A 19521-nucleotide genomic window follows, 5' to 3' on the forward strand; every position below is an offset into this window, starting at 1 on the left:
GTGTGTGTGTGTGTGTGTGCGTGTGTGTGTGTGTGTGTGTGTGTGTGTGTGTGTGTGTGTGTGTGTGTGTGTGTGTGTGTGTGCATAACACACAGTTTAGGTGTGTTTAGCCTCGAACCAGCGACAGGTGCTGAAGCTCCTAAAATCAATACGGGGTGAGCGGTTTGTGGGTGCGTGTGCGTGCGTGCGTGTGTGTGTGTGTGTGTGTGTGTGTGTGTGTGTGGAGGAGGGTGAGGGGGACGCTTTGGGGAGACAATAGACGCGGCTCGGAGCCCCCACACGGTCGACCATGTGCCGTTGATTACCATACAGCTGTTCGCATGAGCTCCAGACAAAAGCAACATGATAGTCCAAATTCCCCGCGCGCGCACACACGCAAACACACACACACACGCGCGCGCGCGCACACACACGCACACACACACACACACACACACACACACACACACACACACACACACACACACACACACACGCACGCATCTCTTCCCCCTCCCCGCACCTCCTGCCGGCCCAGGAGCGCGACATGGACTCCTCATGGAGGCCTAGAGACGCACACAATGCGTTCTTATCCGGGACCCTGCCCCTCTTTGTCAAGCACACACGCGCCAGAGCAATTATACTGTTGGGTGTAAAGAAAGAAAAAGGCTGGACGCTATTCTTCCCCGCTTCCTTCTGATCTTTGTTCAGGGTGAGGATCCACATAAAGAAAAAGAGAAACCTTTCCAAACAATGATCTATAAATTGTTGTTCAAGTTAACTGGATGTTTGATGAAACGCGGAGGCCTTCAGATCGAGATTCACTGTTGACACATTCCCCCAAATCTGATCGCCTTATCTGAAGTTTATTCTCTTATGGCGTGTTTTGGGCTAAATAGTCGTACTTATTTCACCCCTTCACTTATTTAAAACAATATATAAAATGTACTGTATCACCAAAAGTTGTGTGTTTGCAGTTTTCAAGCCTTTTGCAGAGGGTTAGTTGAACATCGATGCTTTATGGTCTCGCTCCTCTGGCCGCTTAGGATTCATGCAGTAATATAATACGCATATCTGCCGGCACCAGCTTCTTATGCATATTCCTATGAAGCCCACGTCCAGGTGTAATGTGGGTTTTCTAAATCCCCAGGCGCCCCCCAAGCCCCCTACCTTCTCCCTCTCTCCCCCTCTCCACTGTGTCCCCTGGGGTGTGCTTCGGCTCCGCCTCCCTGGCCGTGACGCGCAGCCCCGGAGGGTATAAAAAACACCCAACGCCGGTTACGCACCAGAACCAAAACAAGAGGAGCGCGGAACAGCAGGAGGAGAAGAGACCACCATCAGGAGAAGAGTCCACCATCAGGAGAAGAGTCCACCATCAGGAGAAGAGACCACCATCAGGAGAAGAGACCACCATCAAGAGACACGGATTTTATAAGAAACACCGGACTTATCGCAGAGTTCAAAGTGATGACACTTTTTTGACTTTTTCTTCAACATCTATTAAGGAATATCATTGCACGAGACGAATGCGCGCATCTACTTAGACGTGGAAAGCAAACTTGTGAGAGGAAATGGCACATCTCCACCTGAGATACCTCCTGGCGCTGGCTCTAGTGCACGTGGTAAGTTGGCTCTTGTTGTTGCGGGAATGACGCACTCAACGTGTCTTTTACGCGCAGCGTGCCTGACGTTGCCTTTTCTTTTTTCCCTCTCTCGCTATTGCAGGTTTTGTCCTCCGGTGTGTTTGAGTTGAAAATCAACTCCTTCCACACGGCGCAGCGCATCTGCAGGAGACACCGGGACTGTCACATCTTTTTCAGGATTTGCCTAAAACACCCGGAGGACGTGATCTCCGCGGAGCCGCCGTGCACCTTCGGCACCGGACACACCAACGTCATCCGGGCCGATCACACCTCCATCTCCAGCAGCGCGCCCATCAGGGTGCCCTTCCACTTCAAGTGGCCGGTAAATAGAAGCTCACTGCGGTGGAGACAGTTCAGACCAAGTTGATCTCCCGTTGATGTGTCACATATGTCGATATGCATCATGGCCTGAATCTAAACGACTTGTTTCCTCTCTTGTAGGGAACATTTTCGTTGATCATTGAAGCCTGGAACGCGGAATCTCCGACAGAGTACACAGGTACGGTTTCCTAAAGCACAACACTCCCTGCAGCGTTACACACCAGAGGCTTCACACACGCTGTTGTGTCGTGGAGGCTCTCCATCCATCCATCCATCCATCCATCCGGCGCGCGCAGCATCCTCCAGCATTGTGCGGTAAAGATGTCGCTTCCTTTTCCGCAGACAACCAAAACAACCTGGTGAGCCGCCTGGCCACCCGCAGGAGGCTGGCCATCGGAGAGGACTGGTCCCAGGACGTGCACTTCGGCGAGCAGAGCGAGCTGCGCTACTCCTACCACGTCTTCTGCGACGAGTACTACTTCGGGGACAGCTGCGCCGAGTACTGCCGGCCGAGGGACGACACGCTGGGCCACTACACCTGCGACGAGGAGGGCAACCGCATCTGCCTGGAGGGCTGGAAGGGGAACTACTGCTCTGAGTGTAAGAATAGACCCAGAACCCTCGAGCAAGGCACCCACACTATGTTGTTTCCTTTGGAGAAAAATTCAATTCATTCATTCAATTCAAAAACCAGATTCAACCACACATTCCCTCAATGAGATGGATTTTAATGTTATTTTGTAGTGTTGTATGATTCCCAAAATATAATTTCTTAATAAGTCATTTATAGTTGTGACAAAAGCCTATTGACTCTCGACTTTGTTTGTAAAGCGCTTCTCAAATCAAAGTCACAAACTATTTGACACTACTTGGAAACACTTTAGCTCCAGTGAAATATGATGCAGCGAAGAGAAGTGCAGCGTCCAGTCAAATGGCAGGAAAGGAATAAAGTCATTAAGTTAACAGCATCCTTGTGAAAACAGTTTACTTAAATAGAGGATGGCTCTGCACGAGTTTCCAATCCGGAGCTCTCCAAACACCAACACAAACCAAACACACTTCAACATGTGAGCAAGTAAAGATGTTCAGAGGATAGAGGGGGCTGAGTGGAGAAGTACACAAGTCAGTGATGGACCACATATTTGCAAAGAAAAGACCACCCAAACCTTTACTCCCCATTAGACTTGTAAAATCTAGACTCAAGTTTTGTCAAGGCGGGGATGAAAAGTGTTTTTATCCTTCTCTTTTTTTTTGATTCTTGATTTTACACAAAGACTGGAATCTTTTCAGAGTGTTTTATTCCTCTGACTGATGTCCCGCTGGGTTGTGTGTCACTCTTTTGCAAGACGGTCTCCAGCGTTCCATCTGCTTTTTGTTCTCTGTTACAATGAGAGAAAGAGCTGAGGCCCCAAATACACACATATACACACACACATGTACACACACACGCTAACACACCCAGATCACCTTGAAAATGTGTGTGTGTGTGTGTGTGTGTGTGTGTGTGTGTGTGTAATTGGGAGATAAAAGAAAGCGTTTTTCTCCGGCAGTGTGCCTGCCAGCTGCTTGGCTTAATACTTAACCAACAGTGAAGTCTGGAGCAGGGCTGGGGTCAGACAGGGGGCCCTTTACGTGTGTCTGTGTGTGTGTGTGTGTGTGTGTGTGAGATGTATGAGAAGGCGTGCCCATTGTAATCACACACCCTCCCTTTCCCCGCTCCTCCGCAGCCATCTGCTCGGCGGACTGCAGCGAGAAGCACGGCTACTGCGAGGCCCCTGGGGGCTGTACGTGCCGCATGGGCTGGCAGGGCCCCTCCTGCAAGGAGTGCGTCCGCTACCCGGGCTGCCTCCACGGGACGTGCAGCCAGCCGTGGCAGTGCACCTGTCAGGAGGGCTGGGGGGGTCTCTTCTGCGACCAGGACCTCAACTACTGCACCAACCACAAGCCCTGCGCCAACGGGGCCACCTGCACCAACACGGGCCAGGGCAGCTACACCTGCACCTGCCGGCCCGGCTACGGGGGCACCAACTGTGAGCTGGAGACCAACGAGTGCGACAGCAACCCCTGCAAGAACGGAGGCAGCTGCAACGTGAGTGCACAGTTATGATGCAAAAAATGTAATAAACAAACCCTTTAATACTCATTCTGATGTTTTGAGTTTTAAGAAAAACAAACAGTTGGGTGAGGAGACAGGGATTTTGCAATAGCAGTATAATATAAAAAATTGCACCTGAGGGAATGGAATCTGGTGTCAGCATCTTAAATGCAGCTATTGCACTATAGTGGCACCAAAAGTGTGTCTTCTAGTGTGAGCATAGTGGAGCAAAAGGTGAAATTGGCGATGACGTTTCACGCATTAGTTGTTGCTGCTGCAGCTGGACCGCATAGTGAAGATGAACAGCCCTTCTAAAGAAATTGAACACCTCCAACAACCAGACGTCTCCTCCTAACCCTCCTCGTCCCCTCCCTCCCTCCCTCCTCAGGACCTGGAGAACGACTACTCGTGCACCTGCCCGCAGGGCTTCTACGGCAAGAACTGCGAGATCATCGCCATGACGTGCGCCGACGGGCCGTGCTTCAACGGCGGCACCTGCGTGGAGACGACGACCGGCGGCTACACCTGCCGCTGCCCCGCGAGCTACACCGGCTCCAACTGCGAGAAGAAGCTGGACCGCTGCAGCAACAGGCCCTGTCTGAACGGTGAGCGGGCGACACCCGGTGGCCGAAGTGCGAACTGTCGCTGTCGACGCTCCTCGCAGCCGACGGCGCTCGCACAAAGTTCACGCAGAGAGCGTAAAGTGTTAACGCGTGTCCTTCTCTGTCCCGCAGGCGGCGACTGCCTGGACCTCGGCCAGAGTGTCCTGTGCCGCTGTCAGGCGGCCTTCACCGGCGCCAACTGCCAGGTGAACATCGACGACTGCGCCTCGAGCCCGTGCCAGAACGCCGGCACCTGCCAGGACGGCGTGAGCGACTACACCTGCTCCTGCACGCTGGGGTACACGGGCAAGAACTGCAGCGTGCGCTCCGACGCCTGCGGCGCCCGGCCGTGCCAGAACGGCGGCACCTGCTTCACCCACTTCACCGGGCCCGTGTGCCAGTGCCCCAAGGGCTTCATGGGTCCGAGCTGCGAGTTCACGCTGCAGCCCAGCTTCAAGCCGGCGCTGCGCCAGACCTCGCAGCCGTCCTCCGCGACCCTCACCGTCTCCTGCGTGCTGGCCGTCGTGGCGCTGGTCCTGGCCACGGGCATCGTGCTCTTGAGGAGGAGGAGGAGAGGGCAGCAGGGGAGGAAGCAGCTGAATGACAGCGCGGTGTACAACGACTTGGAGACGGTGAACAACCAGGGAGGGAGCGAGAGGGAGGCCTTCCTCGGCCCCAACGGCTTGTTCAAGATCAGCAACGGCACGGCCCGCCTCAGCCTCTCCCTGTGCCCGGACGGGAGGCCCGGATACCGGCAGAACCCCGCGGAGAGCAGCCTGGTCCGAGGAGAGCGCCAGGACTTCATGTGGAGGGACGAGGCCGGTCTGGGTTCCGGCGCGGGGCTGAGATGAGAACACGTGCACGTTCTGGAGGAATAATATGGATATTAGCACTTGCTGCTCCTCGCGCTTCACGCACAGTGAAGAAGGAGCGAGATGAAAACCACTCTGCTCGTGCAGAAGATAATGTACCATTACATATGTAAGCGTGATATTGACAAATGATTTACTCTGATGGAGACGATTTACAAAGATTATTGAAAATGTATATGGGGCAAAGCTCTTCCACGTTCAAGACCCAAAGACATGAATAATATGATTCCCTCTTCTTCATAGGACCTACAACTCAAACCAAAAACAGGAAGTCACACTTTGGAAAAAACTGCCCCCAAAAAAATACGTTTGCCTGGGTTATTGTTTGTAATATGTTTGATTGTTTCTCGTTTGCTTTTTAAAACATTGCATTTTTTATTTTTTTTTGCTTTTTCAATCTTCCTTTGGACATTATTTCCTTATTGTGCGTACCATCATTTTGTATTCTTTATATTATTTATTTATTTGAGAACGTATGTTTAAGGCTCCACTTTGATTGTCACAGATGTTGAAATATATATTTATATGATGCCGAATGAAGACCGACGCTTGATGTTGTACTGGATGTTTCATTGTGTGGAATGTCCCAAAGATATTCAGAGCAAGTGTGAGAAAGAAAAACAGTCAGCCATTACTGTAATTTATATTTATATAGCGTATATACTACTGACCACATTGCTCCTTCACGTGCCATTTTTTGTGTTCATACCAAAGTTTGTGTTATGTCATGTTTCCACTCACATTATTTAATTTCATCATGTTGTGTTTGTGATGCATAATAAAAGATTTGCTTTGATGCGACTCTGGATGGAAGTCTCTGTTGTGATGGTTTTCTCAATTCATCGGATGCTTTTTGTTAGTATAAGAAAAGGTATCTTTCCTGTTTTCTCCAAAACTAAAGCAGCAAATACTTTAAGAAAACAATAAGACATTTTTGACAATCATATCAGTTTCTTCAGACTTTGACCCTTTCAATGGGACATTACATGACGTACGGTAATAATGATGCTGCTTGTTGCTGCGCTATCATGAGCATGCAGATGTTTTAACATATTTGGAAGCTCAGTCTGAGATCCTATAAGCTTTATTGAGTCTATAATAATCACAGACACTCAGACCCTTAAGGACAACATACCCCTAATTACAATCACAATATTTAATATCACTGCCACTACAGTATACATCCAGTCTCTTAATAATGTATATATATTTTTAATAGTAGTTTTTACAATATTTTACCACATTGGGTAATGGTCTCTGATGCTATCACCGACATATTGATGCTATCCCAGACACCAGACATATGCCAGACTGTAAACACCGAAGAGGAGCGGTGCTGTGGGAGCGGCGGCGGACTCCAGGCTGTCGGTGCGCATGCGCTGGAGGGCAGCAGAGCGCAGCTCTTTCGCCTGGATGCGCCATATGAGCAACCGCAGCGCGTTTCCCCACCTAGAGGCACGATGTCGTGTTTTCTCCACCAGTGACCTCCAGTACACTGACATGCTCTATACGCTTGGGGGAGGTTTGTTTCAAATGAACTCCCTGGAGTTCAGTAGGACCAGTCATTCAAACATCTATATTATCTATAGGACACTTTTTGAAATGGATTTGACACCTGGAACAAAGTCCTCATGACCTCTGCTTAATCTCTCTCTCTTGTTCTTTGTGTGTGAGTGTGCGTGTGTGTGCGTGAGTCTACATGATCACAGGAGTGGGGATCAGGTGAGTCTGCTAATCCCCAATCAACTATCGGCTTTAAAGACCGGGGTTCAACTCCAGCATGGACTCTTTTTTTATGCACAAAAACTCATGATATTATTATGAAACTGGAAACCTGTAATATCCTATAACAAACATCCTCATGGGCTGTTTTCGTGTGATTGAATCATGCGATGGCTCACTTTGCTGTTTGTATAGAACTCCTGTAAATAAACACGCAGGACGCGACGTCTCTCTCTCTCTCTCTCTCTCTCTCTCTCTCTCTCTCTCTCTCTCTCTCGCTCTCTCTCTCTCTCTCTCTCTCTCTCTCTCTCTCTCTCTCTCTCTCTCTCTCTCTCTCTCTCTCTCTCTCGCTCTCTCGCTAACCAGTCGGACCAGTCTCCGGACCACAGCCATGGCAGCCGATCGGAGTGCGGCGACGCGCGAGGAAACGGACGAGCTTCATTCATCGGAACCGGGCTCGTGTCTTCTCCACGGCGGCCCCATCCCGAAGAGGCACGCGCGGGTCACCGTGAAGTACAACCGGAAGGAGCTGCAGAGGCGGCTGGACTTGGAGAAGTGGATCGACGAGAGCCTGGACCGGCTGTACTCTGGTCAGGTGGGTGCAGACCGACAGAAACCTCTTTTCTTTTTTTTTTTAGAATATCCCCTACTGATATATAATAAAACATACAAAGTCCCTTTAGTGAAATATGGCAGGAAGCTTTAAATACACTGTCTGGCCCAAAAAAAAAAGGTGGCCACCTGGATTTAACTACTACTGCCTACTGTACAAGCCTGTGGGGGCAGTGCAATGATCCCGGGTTGCTGCAGTTGCTCAGGTCAAGGTTCAGCAACGACCAGGTTCAGCAACAACCAGGTTATTCCATCAATGGATTGTTTCTTCTCTGATGGCACGGGCATATTCCAAAAATGACAACGCCAGGATTAATCAGGCTCAAATTGTGAAAGAGTGGTTCAGGGAGCGTGAGAGATCATTTTCACACATGGAGTCCAGACCTGAACCCCATTGAGAATCATTGGGATGTGCTGGAGAAGCTTTGTGCAGCGGTCGGACTCTACCATCATCAATACAAGATCTTGGTGAGAAATGAATGCAACGCTGGATGGAAATAAATCTTGTGACATTGCAGGAGCTTATCAAAACAATGCCACAGCGCATGCGTGCCGTAATCCAAGCTGAAGGTGACTTTTTTTTTGGCCAAGCAGTGTATGAAGTTATTCGACTTGCAGAAGGCACATTGAGAGTCCTGAGGCTCATGGGGAGGCCTCCTGTGGGTGAGCTGGTGGGGTGGGGCACCCTGCTTCTCCTTACAAGGCCATCAGCATCCTATGTGCAGGTCCTCCTCGGTCCCCTTCTTGGAGATCTATATCTTTCTCTCAGCTGGCCTTACATGGGCAGTGTGCAATGGAAAGAAGGATGAATGATTTAGAAAAAAAGGGAGAGAGGGGAAGGTTACAGGGGAAGGAAGGCGCCGTTGTATAAAACGCTCCCAGGAGGAGGTAAACACTGCACATCTGGCTGCAGAGGCCGCCGCTGGGAACAATTACTGGGGGAGAGGACGTGCATATGTTTGGACATCGAATGCAGAGTTTGTGTTGAGCCAAATATGTTGATCGTGAGAAGATATAATTTTAGAGATTATCTCAATGATTCCTATCACTCAATCAGCAAATTCCTATCACTCTCTTGAAACACTCCGTTATAGCGCCTGTCTCTTTAAGACCTCAGACTGCTCTGATTGGCTTACAAAACACCTGTGGAGCACCTTTGCAAAGGTATGGTTAAGCCTTAGGTGTAGATATGGACTGGTTCTGTATATTCTAATGCGTCGGCATGTGAGGTATGAAGAGGAGCCACATCTGATTGGCTCGTTGAATCACATGACAAGCAGCCCACACAAAAACTGGCCAGGTTGCTTATTCCCCAGTTTGTGTGGTTGCTACTCCAGAAGTGTGTGTGTGCACGAGCAAGGGACTTCTTTGTGAGGTGTCCCCTTTATAGGGTTTGAATCTGTTTTGTTGTAATATGGCCAATTATGATGGCCACAACAAGACAAGTATGATTTCGCTGGACCGCATCATGTCACACACAGACTCAGAAAAGCCGTATTGTTGTATTCTAGAGGCGAAGGACCTGCATGAGTTAAAGGGACGAGAGCGAGGTGGCTGCGTGGAGAGCTGGAGTCCTGCATGTGTCACGGTGTGGACGGGACTGTCCCGTTTCTTTTTGCCTGCTCAGCTGGTACAATGGCTGTTTGTTCCAACAGAGCGAGCCACTGTTCCAGTATGACATGAACATTGTTGCTATTCAGCCCCCAGAAGCCCAAACATGCAAGTGATGGACGTGCAGTGTGTGCAGGCTCTGGGATCCAGGTCTTCAGTTGCACGTCACACTCGTGACATTGTGTTTATTGTGCAGAAATACGTTTAATATGTTGTCTTTGGTGGGAGAATTTAAGAATTGTTGGGTTTTCAGTAACCTATAAATATGCCGTTCATATTCACGTGTTAGCATTAGTTGCCGTGCTCCTCCTGCACATTGGAAAGGTTTCAGTTGGTTACAATCTGCAACTTCACCACTAGATGTCCCCAAAACCTCCATATGTCTGAATGCTGCTAAACTCCATGTCTGACTGCTGCTAATACACACTATACTAGAATAATATAGTCTTTCATAGTTTCCTAATGTATGTTGTTTACATGTTAGTTTAAACAGTTTGGGACTTTATTTTATTCCTATTATAACAATTCACTTCATGTTGGACAGAAGAGAAACGTACTTTCAATCTTCTGTTTGTTTGCACAAATGGAAAATTGACAATAAAACGGACTTTTGACTTTGAAAACAAAACCTCCTCACTGGCCCTTTAAAAAAAAAAGAAATCTAGATCCAAAGAGTTTCAAATAATCCCACATTTTTTAATCTGAATTACAGGGGAAAATAAACCTTGTGCATATAACATATGTACTTTACTAGAAGTGTGATGTACTGTACGTCTCGCTGACGCATCGGAATAAATGTCACTATATCAGGACAATATTGGTTACATTTGATGACCGAAGGGAGGACTTCAGAGGAAGAGCGAGGTTCAATCAGTTAAACCAGCTGTGTGTGTGTGTGTGTGTGTGTGTGTGTGTGTGTGTGTGTGTGTGTGACATTGCGCGACACTCTTTAAGCTTGTGTGTTTCTCCATGTGTTCACATCAGGAAGGGGAGATGCCAGACGAGGTGAACATTGACGACTTGATCGACCTTCCTTCTGACGAGGAGCGGGTCAAGAAGTTACAGGTAACGTAACCTGCGTGTCTATGAAGCTGCATCATCTTCTCCTGCATTGATGGCTTCATGTTACTTCACAAGGAGAGTTTCTGCTCAGAGATCAACACATGTTGTTCAGAATAGGCCTGTTTTGAAAGAGTTAATATCACTGTGCAGTTTGAAGGGAAACTGTTTATGGTGGAATACTGAAAATGAAGATAGGATTGTGAGGCTGCGTAACAACATAATCTCCCTTCTGTTGACAGGAGCTTCTTCAAAGCTGCAGTAGCGACACAGAGGTACGTTGTTAACTCTGAAATGACATTTATAAAACGACACAAGTCATGATGCATAATCAAATGCAGCACACACACACACTGCCACGCTGTCACATGCTCTTAAAGTGATGCTGCAGCTTCCGACACCTGGTCCCACAGTCACTCCGCATCCCTCAACAATGGCTTTCTGTGGCCGTTCACTCTCCATTCGAAGCCCAAGACAATTGGATCTTTCTGGACTGGAGTGTCGCCTCGCTGTGGGCCGGTGGGCCGAGACAGCACAGTGCGAGAGAGCGGGGAGGGTCAGTGTCGCTGCTGCTCCTCTGGCTTAGTTTATAGGACTCTGGCGTGGAGCAGCGTTATAATAATGCATCGCATTTATATGGTGCTTCTCTAAGTACTCAAAGTCACTTTACATAACAGTTAAAATATCCTAAAAGATAAGCAATAGAATCAAACAAATACAAGCGGTAAGAGAGCACACAGTCAGGCATTAAAAGCCGTTCTAGAGAGGTTTTGATTTGTGATTTCAATGTGGGGAGGTCGCAGCAGTCATCATATGTTATAACACTTTGGGGTCCTGAAGTATATTGAAGCAGGTTTTTGTTTGTAATCATTCTATCCGGTTTGAAGTGGACATTGACGCTCATCTTTTTTTAAAGCGTTGCACTCCCCCATGTACACATGCTCCTCTGTCAGCCGGCAACAGGTCTAACGTTTGCTTACACAACAAATACCCCAGTGTATATGGGGTTCATACGAGGTTTATGTGGTTATCAATGAAGTGGACTTCTGCCAAAGTTACATTTCTTTTCCAAGACAGCTTCTGTAATGTTTTTTTTCATACTGAAAAGACCATAACATTAGAAGATTGATCTCCAACCGTTAAAGCCTTATTTTAACTTCAGGTAAACTCTGGACTGTATATTTGGACAGTGGATTTAGTTCCTCGTCCCTTTCACTGGAAATGCGTTTAAAAGGGGATCTCCTAAAAGCTCGTGTGGTACAATTAAATGTTTTATTCAAACAGAGATGCTTTCAACAAAAAAAAAGGTTTCCAAGAAATAGGCCTGAGTTAGTAATCTGGAGGCACGGCCGGACAAAACCCTCTCATGGCTCTTCCCTTCCAAATGTAAAATAGGCTCAACATATAATTAACTTTATTATTGTCCATAAGAAGAAAAGATAATCCGTACTCATACAATTGTTTACAGTCGGTCTTAATTAATGACCGGAGCTGCTTGTTTTTGCCACCTCAACCTGTGTGCTGTTGCCATAACACAGTCTATCTGGACACATCAGCTGTAAACTGAGTACCACACTAAGTCAGCAGCACAAGAGGCCAAACAAATGCTCAAAGCAGTGGAGTCGACTGGCGACTTGTTTCCCGTGTTCAAAAGTTCTCACCCTCCCTGGACTCCGCTGCTCTCGCTCGAGCTTTTCCATCTATGGATATGTATATATACAAACGCTCAAAAGGCTCAGAAAAAAGTGGTGGAAAACGACTAAATGCTACACTTATTTGCCACTATTTGAGTTTCTTAACTCCTACTTGCTGTTTGTTTAATGTTCTGGTCAAGGCTGTTTTGTTTTACTCATTTAACGTTGGTCTTGGAACACATAGCTCATCTAGATTACTGGCTTTTACTGTAATAGTGGTTTCATTAATGGTGCCAGTCTGGGATTGAGATAAAAAAAAAAATCTGTTGCACCACAACAGATCTTTTCTCACGGTATGCTTTATAAAAGCTCTTTCTAAAAATGCCTAAATTCTGCATGCGTTGCCCATACTTTTAAGCGTAGTTATTCTAACAGCTTAACATCTTTTCAATCCTGCTCATGTTACACACCCTGCTATTGACATTCAGGGTTTGACCAGTTGTTTGGTCAGTTGTACATTTCAGTGTAAAGTCAATATAAACTGTCTTAAGTTGAAAGCAACACAATTAGTGTAGCAGAGAAGTTACAGTCATTAAAAAGCTTGAGGAAAAGGTTTGTGATGTCCTTTATCTTTGGAAATGCCAGCAAATCCCTTAAAAAGACCAAAAGCAACAACGTGTTGGACCGGCTCTCGGTGCTCTTCGGCTTCCTGTCTGTGGCTCTAAACAAAAAGACATCTTTACCAGATGTAAGAAACACAGGAGAACATAATGGATTTGTTGAGTCCGGGCTATATGTCAAGATGAACAGTGATATTCGATAAGCTAGTGTGGGAATTAGGACTCACATTTATGTACACAAAGGACAGTAAATACTCCCGTACGTGGTCAGATACCAGGTTGTGGACACATGTAAAAGACATGCTGGAGGACTTCTCTGCCCCATGTGACCTCTGCTCCTCCTCAGACCTTCACCAGAGAGCTGGTGGCCAAGCTGGAGGGAGTTCACAAGCAGGAAGTGCTGCAGAGCGAGGGCATCGAGCATCCGGTCATCTGCCACAACCACCCTCGCCACGAGCCCTACCACTTCAACAACCCACAGCACTCCCACCACACCCGGGGCCAGAACCAGAACCAGACCATCTGACTCCTCCCTCGCTCCCTCCCCTCCTTCCCCCACCCCATGGAAGGCAAAGAAGGAAACTTCTATCCTAAAAACTCACTAATTCGGACGTTTTGTGGCGTTAATGCTCACAGTGATCATGAGGCGGTCACTGCTCCTGAGCAAAAAAATAGTCCGGCATGTAAAAAAAACGACCGTAAAAACACAACCACGACACTTTTTTATATTTTCCAAAATATCAAACTATTTAACCACATAAAAACCTGTTGACGTTTCTCATGGGAGGATTAATAGAGCGCTGCAGGAAGTATGCTATGCTACATTTTTGAAAGTAATGTAAAATAAAGAAACAGGACATTGACTCAGGAGACTGTTGTTGATGTCCTGTGTGGCAACAAAAGTAGAAGATTTGTACTATTATTACGTAGCGTTGTTACGCTTGTTACGTAAGAAAGTTTGCTAAGTTCTTATCTATGCACACTAGTTATGTTTTGTCAATTTTTAAACGCAAGCCATGATGTGTTTTTTACCCTGAAACACATAGTTTTGACGCCGGATAACCGCCGTGATACGAGGTTGATATGAATTAAATTATGAAACCTGTTTTTGTTTCAGGAACACCATCAATACATCCCGCCGTTTGCAAAACTGTACAATGCCAACATGGTGGGCCTGTAAGAAGGTCTGTGATTCACGTTTTGTTTTGCGATGTAAAATTTGACCATGAATGTCCCTTTTTTTGTGAATTTTGAATCCTTTACGTGTCTTAAACCAGCCAGGGGCAAACAAATGGCTAAATGAAAGTAGGGGACTGTAACATGAGCTATTTACTCCTGGTGACTATATGTACATCAAACATGGAACGAGTGTTCGCGTTTGAAGATGAACTCGCTGAGCGACACGTGTGAGTCTTCATCGTAATCGTCCGTTTGTCACAGAGCCTTTTTGCTGCAATAATCTAAAGTCCAAGGGAAGAATCCCAGCGGCTCTCGACGAGGGAACCAGTGTGACGCTAACTTCCGGGTGGACCTGAATAATCCCTGCAGCACTTTATTAGCCAAGGATGAGACGTGGAATAGAAATAGAGTTACAGCTCTAAGAGCAAGGGCTTCGCTCTCCAGATGCCCTTCATCACAAATAGTCCGTAATCATACAGGGAGAAATGCGTCATAGAAATATTCGTTTTTTCCACTCAGTGTTCCCAAAAGACATTTTATTTGCGGCATCAAAACCTGTGACTCTCACTTTTACTCGACTGGAACAAGCTGTCATTATCTTGCTCTTTAGTAACACAGATCAGATGCACATATACGTCTTATTTAACATCTGTTCGATTATGACGGTCATGAATATCATTTATCATCATGATTACGGGACACGGAGATAAACCCAACATGTTATGATGTGACACTGTTTGCATTGTGTGTAACACTTCACTGTCATTCATCCTTCTGTTTTCCAGATGTGTCGTTACATTTACTACATTTTGATTCTGTAAAGAGACACTAGTACTTTGCAGGAATTGCTAATAAAACAATTTATCTCACAGTGTGTGTGTTTCATGTACTCTGCTGTGCTTTGGCAACGCATGTGTGGATCATCTGAACATTGAGAAAGGCAGTACCAGTTGATTTACGCTGTCACGTCATCGTCTTTGTGGCTTCAATGTTCAGTTTATTGACACTGCAGAGGTTGTAATCTAAATCTAGTCTTCTTACAATGTTCTGTATCAGAGTGGTACATTAGATATTCATGTTTTCTTGCTGGCCAGGATGCTCTCATGGAACATTTGTAGCTCTAACTACAAAATATAATGTGCCATAATTTGTAGATATCTCTCAAAATGACTTTTGGATGTCATCCACGTAATCTTGACGAGTACTTCAGTAACGATTATTTTTTAAGTGTTTTTGTTACCTAAACCTAACTAAGTTGTTTCCTGTGAAGACAGAAGTTTATTTAGAAAAAGACTGCACGCAACGAGTTGAAATCGACTGGATTTCATAAGAAAACGCAAACAAAATGGATAACCTGCATTGGGAGATCTCACAGGAACTATTGTAAGTCGTCACGTAGCCTTCGTTGGAAACAACTTCTAGTCACAGGAATGAGGCATCATCCACGATACATGGTGTCCACTTCCAATGTAGTGCACGGCAGTTGTCAGGGAAAGAAAAATACAAAGCAAGATCTCAAGTCAGTGATTACGAAAAAATATAACGATCCTAAACTTTTACTAACAAGTCCAGAAAAAAAAGTCTACATAAAATCTAGGAAGCTTTGTTTCAAGAACGAGTCACTTTTATTAAAAGTGTGATTCTTCTGCTGACCACAGGGACTTCTGAGTGTTGATCAGAATAAGGACTACAACGCATTTCCTCGATGGCTGACCTTCTAAAGGTGATCCATAATGGAGACATCACACCAGTGGCCTCAGCATCATGCTTCATGTGGACCATGTCATGAACGAGATGCCTGGAGCTGACCGGCTGAAACACATTGATTATGGCAAAACCAGTAAATAACTCCACGTATAAACATGCGCGTCGCCTCCAGAGGGCCTTTACAGACAGCGGCTCTGCAGCTCCCTTTGGCTGCTGAATGATGATAAAACGTGACAGCCGAGACTCTTCTTCCCTTTCAGCCTTTTTCCCACTGTGAGACTTCGTCCTCACTTGTAACACCAACAAAGTTCCTGCCGGTTAAATCCCTTTGGGCGGGTTCAGTGTTCGGAGAGAGGCAGTGATTTGAGAGCCTCTTGCTAATACTGCTGGGCTTTACTTTTCACTCTTTCTCTGGGGAAGTCGGTATTGGCAGTAGAAAAAGTACACAAAAATGTTTCTACAAAAATAATAAAACTATTTATACCGCACAGTAAAAGTCATTTAAATGTTTACTTCAAGTAAAGAGTGAAAGGGAGACCTTATTATAATATAAATGGTCTTGCAATACAATATGCTGGTTTAATGTATAATAATGCTAGTTTGAGTTTGTAAACGTAAACAGTAACATTTTAAGGACACAGGAAGTAGTATCGAGTTGAAGTATTTTTGGGGCCTTCTGTCAGTTACTTCGAGTAGTCACACGGTGGCTGTTTGGATGTTTAATTTAATTTGATTTATAATTTTGATAATTTTTCACATTACATTTTTTGTCTTTGTCAAGAATATTTGTGGTTATGCTGGGACAACATCCCAAGAAAAGCTTTCTCGTTTAATTTGATCATATGGTATGTGGATTTCTTGATTTTCCATTCCATTCCATTATCCGAACCGCTTATCCGGACTGTGGGAGCAAGCCGGAGAACCCGGAGAGAACCCACGCTGACACGGAGAGAACATGCAAACTGCACACAGAAGGACCTGCAGACCAGTACCCGAACCCCGCCCAGACTGGGATTTCCTGAATGGTTCTGTTTAAAACAATGTATGAATACATTAAATAATATAAACAGAGAAGCATGAGCTAAAGGCCATGTTGGACTACAGGTTTGGCTGCTGTCATGTTGCTCACTGGAGAGGGCTGCCGCCTGCTGTCCTACACCAGACTGTCCACTAGGTGGCGATGGGCAGCCACGGTGAGGAGCCTACAGGTTTGTTTGCTGCTCCTCCATGGGGTCTCTCTGAAGTTTTTTGCTTTGCTTGGTTAATTTGTTTTTAATCACACAACTCTGAGTCATACATCCCTCAACTGTTAACGCTGTGTTGTCTGTGTGACCTTGAAGCCGCAGACAACATGGCAGCAGCGGCGGCGGCGGCAGCGGACCGCCACGTTAACTCGTATCAGTCCACTTAAAGTCTTCCGCTGAGGAAGATGACACTGATGATGCTGCGTGAATGGAATGTCGGACTCAAGGCCACCGAATCATCCTCGTCCATCATTATCGAGAAATCTGTCTCAATGAACACACGCACACACACACACACACACACGCACACACACACACGCACGAACACACACAGGGTGTGTGTGGAGCTGATAAAACACGTAAAAACACCACAGAGGAATGCTCCGTCCTATCCTCTACTGTATGCAGTTAGTGTAATTAGAAGGGTCCCCAGGGTGCCGAGGGGGCGGAGGGTCACTGGCATGTGGAAGAGGAGGGGGCGGAGAGGGGGGGGGGGGGGGTGAAAGGACGGGACGGGCCTTTCCTCAGGAAAACATATCACCTTCCACCACAATAGAGCCCGTCAGGAAACCACAGGCAGCCACATTGCTCTCTTGAGTCACAGAGTACTCTTCGGGCACGCTCTCACACTCAGCGGTCGCACACACGCATGCAACACACTCCACAGACCTGGCAGCCCGCACAGCCAGCACACTCCAGGATGACACTGTGCTGAAAGCACTGCAAGTTCAATCTCATCGGGTAAGTGTCAATGTGTGCCTGTGTTTTCTCTGTGGACGGTAGTGTGTGTGGGCATTTTCTTTTTTGTTTGTGTTGCCTTTGAATAGGGTTGAACCAGTTGATAGAATTAGGGGGCACAAATGTGATTTCAGGGGGGATTGTGGTCTGACTTTAGTTCTTAAGATGTTTCAAGCTTCGAGGGCCGAAAGGGCTCGATGAAGATGGAGAGCCCTAAAGGATGGCTGCTCTCCTCACGTCCCTTTTAGTTGCTCATCAACACCTTTACAGGGTTTCCTTGTCCTCTGAGATGTCTGTTTAATGGCAGGAAGATACAAGGTACAAGGCTGTCAGTCAGAGAAATGAAAGTTCAGGTAGTTTACAAAGGCATGCCACAGTTTGAGTTTGCCTCAAACTGCATAAAAGCTGAGAGAACCATGGACAGCACAACAGAGTGTGTGCTTCCTTTAGCCGTACACAGCATTGTTTTTAGGATGTCAAGCTGATGGGCAGTTTTCGAAAGTTTCCTATCACCCCTCCAACAAAATAAATTGGGAATTAACAAAGATGTTTAAATTTATTCAGAGTGTATCACCGAGCCAGAAATCTGGGGACGTGGATAATATTTGTCTCGGATGTATTTCTACGACTAAATGATTTCAATGCCAGGGCGTCAATTGTCCCCTTAGTTATAGACGGCAGCTTGTTAGCACAAAGTCATTATTTTGAATTTAATGTCCCACTAAAAACAGACGGTTGTCCCCACGATGCAGTGGAGCAGCTCAGTGGGCAGCAGCAGGAGACTGTAGGGAGACAAGGAAGCTCCAGGTCTGTGCATTCAGAACGACGAAAGTAGATGTGCATTTTGCAAATTCAAAATCAGGAAGGTGGCTATTAATTCAGAGTGTTTGCCCATATGTGCTCTACCCAACAGCCATTGAAATTCCAAATATGTCCATTTATGTCTCCACTGTTTGATTCTTTAAGTTCCCATCGGATATGATTTATTATTAAGGCTATATTATTGAACTACTGTATGCAATTATCTGAGCATATCTTGCAGGTTGAAGTGTTTAAAATGTCTTATGTCTACATTGGCTGATGACTAAGCTCACAAATGTCAAACACACCAATTTTAAATGAAAGGTTCCTATTTTAAGTCTATCTTAAAACAGTATTCACATGTTGTATATATATATATATATATATATATATATATATATATATATATATATATATATATATATATATATATGTTGTATGTTTATCTACACACATATAAATAGATAAATAAAAACATTAAAAAGTTAAGGTGAAAAGTCTTTGTCGTGCAAAAGTCTGGCTTTTTGTTTCCTCACAGAAGCAAAAACATCACTTGATGTCTTTAAATCAGACTTAACTTCAGCTGAAATGCATTTTTGCACACAATGATGAGTCTTTACAAAAAACTGTTTCATTCTCCATATGGACATGTGTGTTGTTTAAGGACAGACTATACCAAATGTGAACCCATCCTTCAAGTTGTGTGCCAGATTTAATTATGTATCTTTAACCAAGACAACTCTTGGGATACACCAAGTCCATCAAAAAAATAAATAAATTGGGCCAAGTAAAATGTGACCAAAATCAGCAAAAGTAAGGAAACATTCAGAATTATTATCTTTATATAAACTATTTCTTTCTGACTTATGCACTATTTTTATAAGGCTGAAGGTCAGCATGTGTAAACGCAGCAATATTTTGGATACATATTTCCTATTTGCTAAGTAACTGCATTGCATAACCAGGCATGAACGGATGTTTTTGCTCCAAGTTATATAAACTGTCTGATGGCTGATGTAGCACCAGGGGAAAAGTTTTTCACGACTTCAATTTCCTCAGCACTGCAAGGATGGAGCCATGTG

At 45.7% G+C, this 19521-nt stretch overlaps 2 protein-coding genes across 2 annotated transcripts; both read left to right on the forward strand.

Annotated features, from left to right (window-relative positions):
• The first annotated feature begins 1306 nt into the window (after nucleotides 1-1306).
• Nucleotides 1307-6236, forward strand: dlb (deltaB). The gene is made up of 7 exons (XM_068600790.1): nucleotides 1307-1601; nucleotides 1705-1944; nucleotides 2064-2121; nucleotides 2286-2543; nucleotides 3671-4032; nucleotides 4427-4643; nucleotides 4773-6236. Exons 1-7 carry the CDS (start codon nucleotides 1551-1553, stop codon nucleotides 5489-5491), a joined length of 1905 nt encoding a protein of 634 aa, XP_068456891.1. The 5' UTR covers nucleotides 1307-1550; the 3' UTR covers nucleotides 5492-6236.
• Nucleotides 6237-7616: 1380 nt separating this feature from the next.
• ppp1r14aa (protein phosphatase 1, regulatory (inhibitor) subunit 14Aa) lies at nucleotides 7617-14809 on the forward strand. Its single transcript, XM_068600819.1, has 4 exons — nucleotides 7617-7829; nucleotides 10442-10522; nucleotides 10759-10791; nucleotides 13117-14809. Exons 1-4 carry the CDS (start codon nucleotides 7626-7628, stop codon nucleotides 13294-13296), a joined length of 498 nt encoding a protein of 165 aa, XP_068456920.1. The 5' UTR covers nucleotides 7617-7625; the 3' UTR covers nucleotides 13297-14809.
• The last annotated feature ends 4712 nt before the right edge of the window (nucleotides 14810-19521 follow it).

This window comes from Clinocottus analis, unplaced genomic scaffold (genome assembly GCF_023055335.1).
Source record: "Clinocottus analis isolate CAN_PGR_092001 unplaced genomic scaffold, fCliAna1.0.p SCAF_5, whole genome shotgun sequence".
Classification (NCBI taxonomy): Eukaryota; Metazoa; Chordata; class Actinopteri; order Perciformes; family Cottidae; genus Clinocottus; species Clinocottus analis.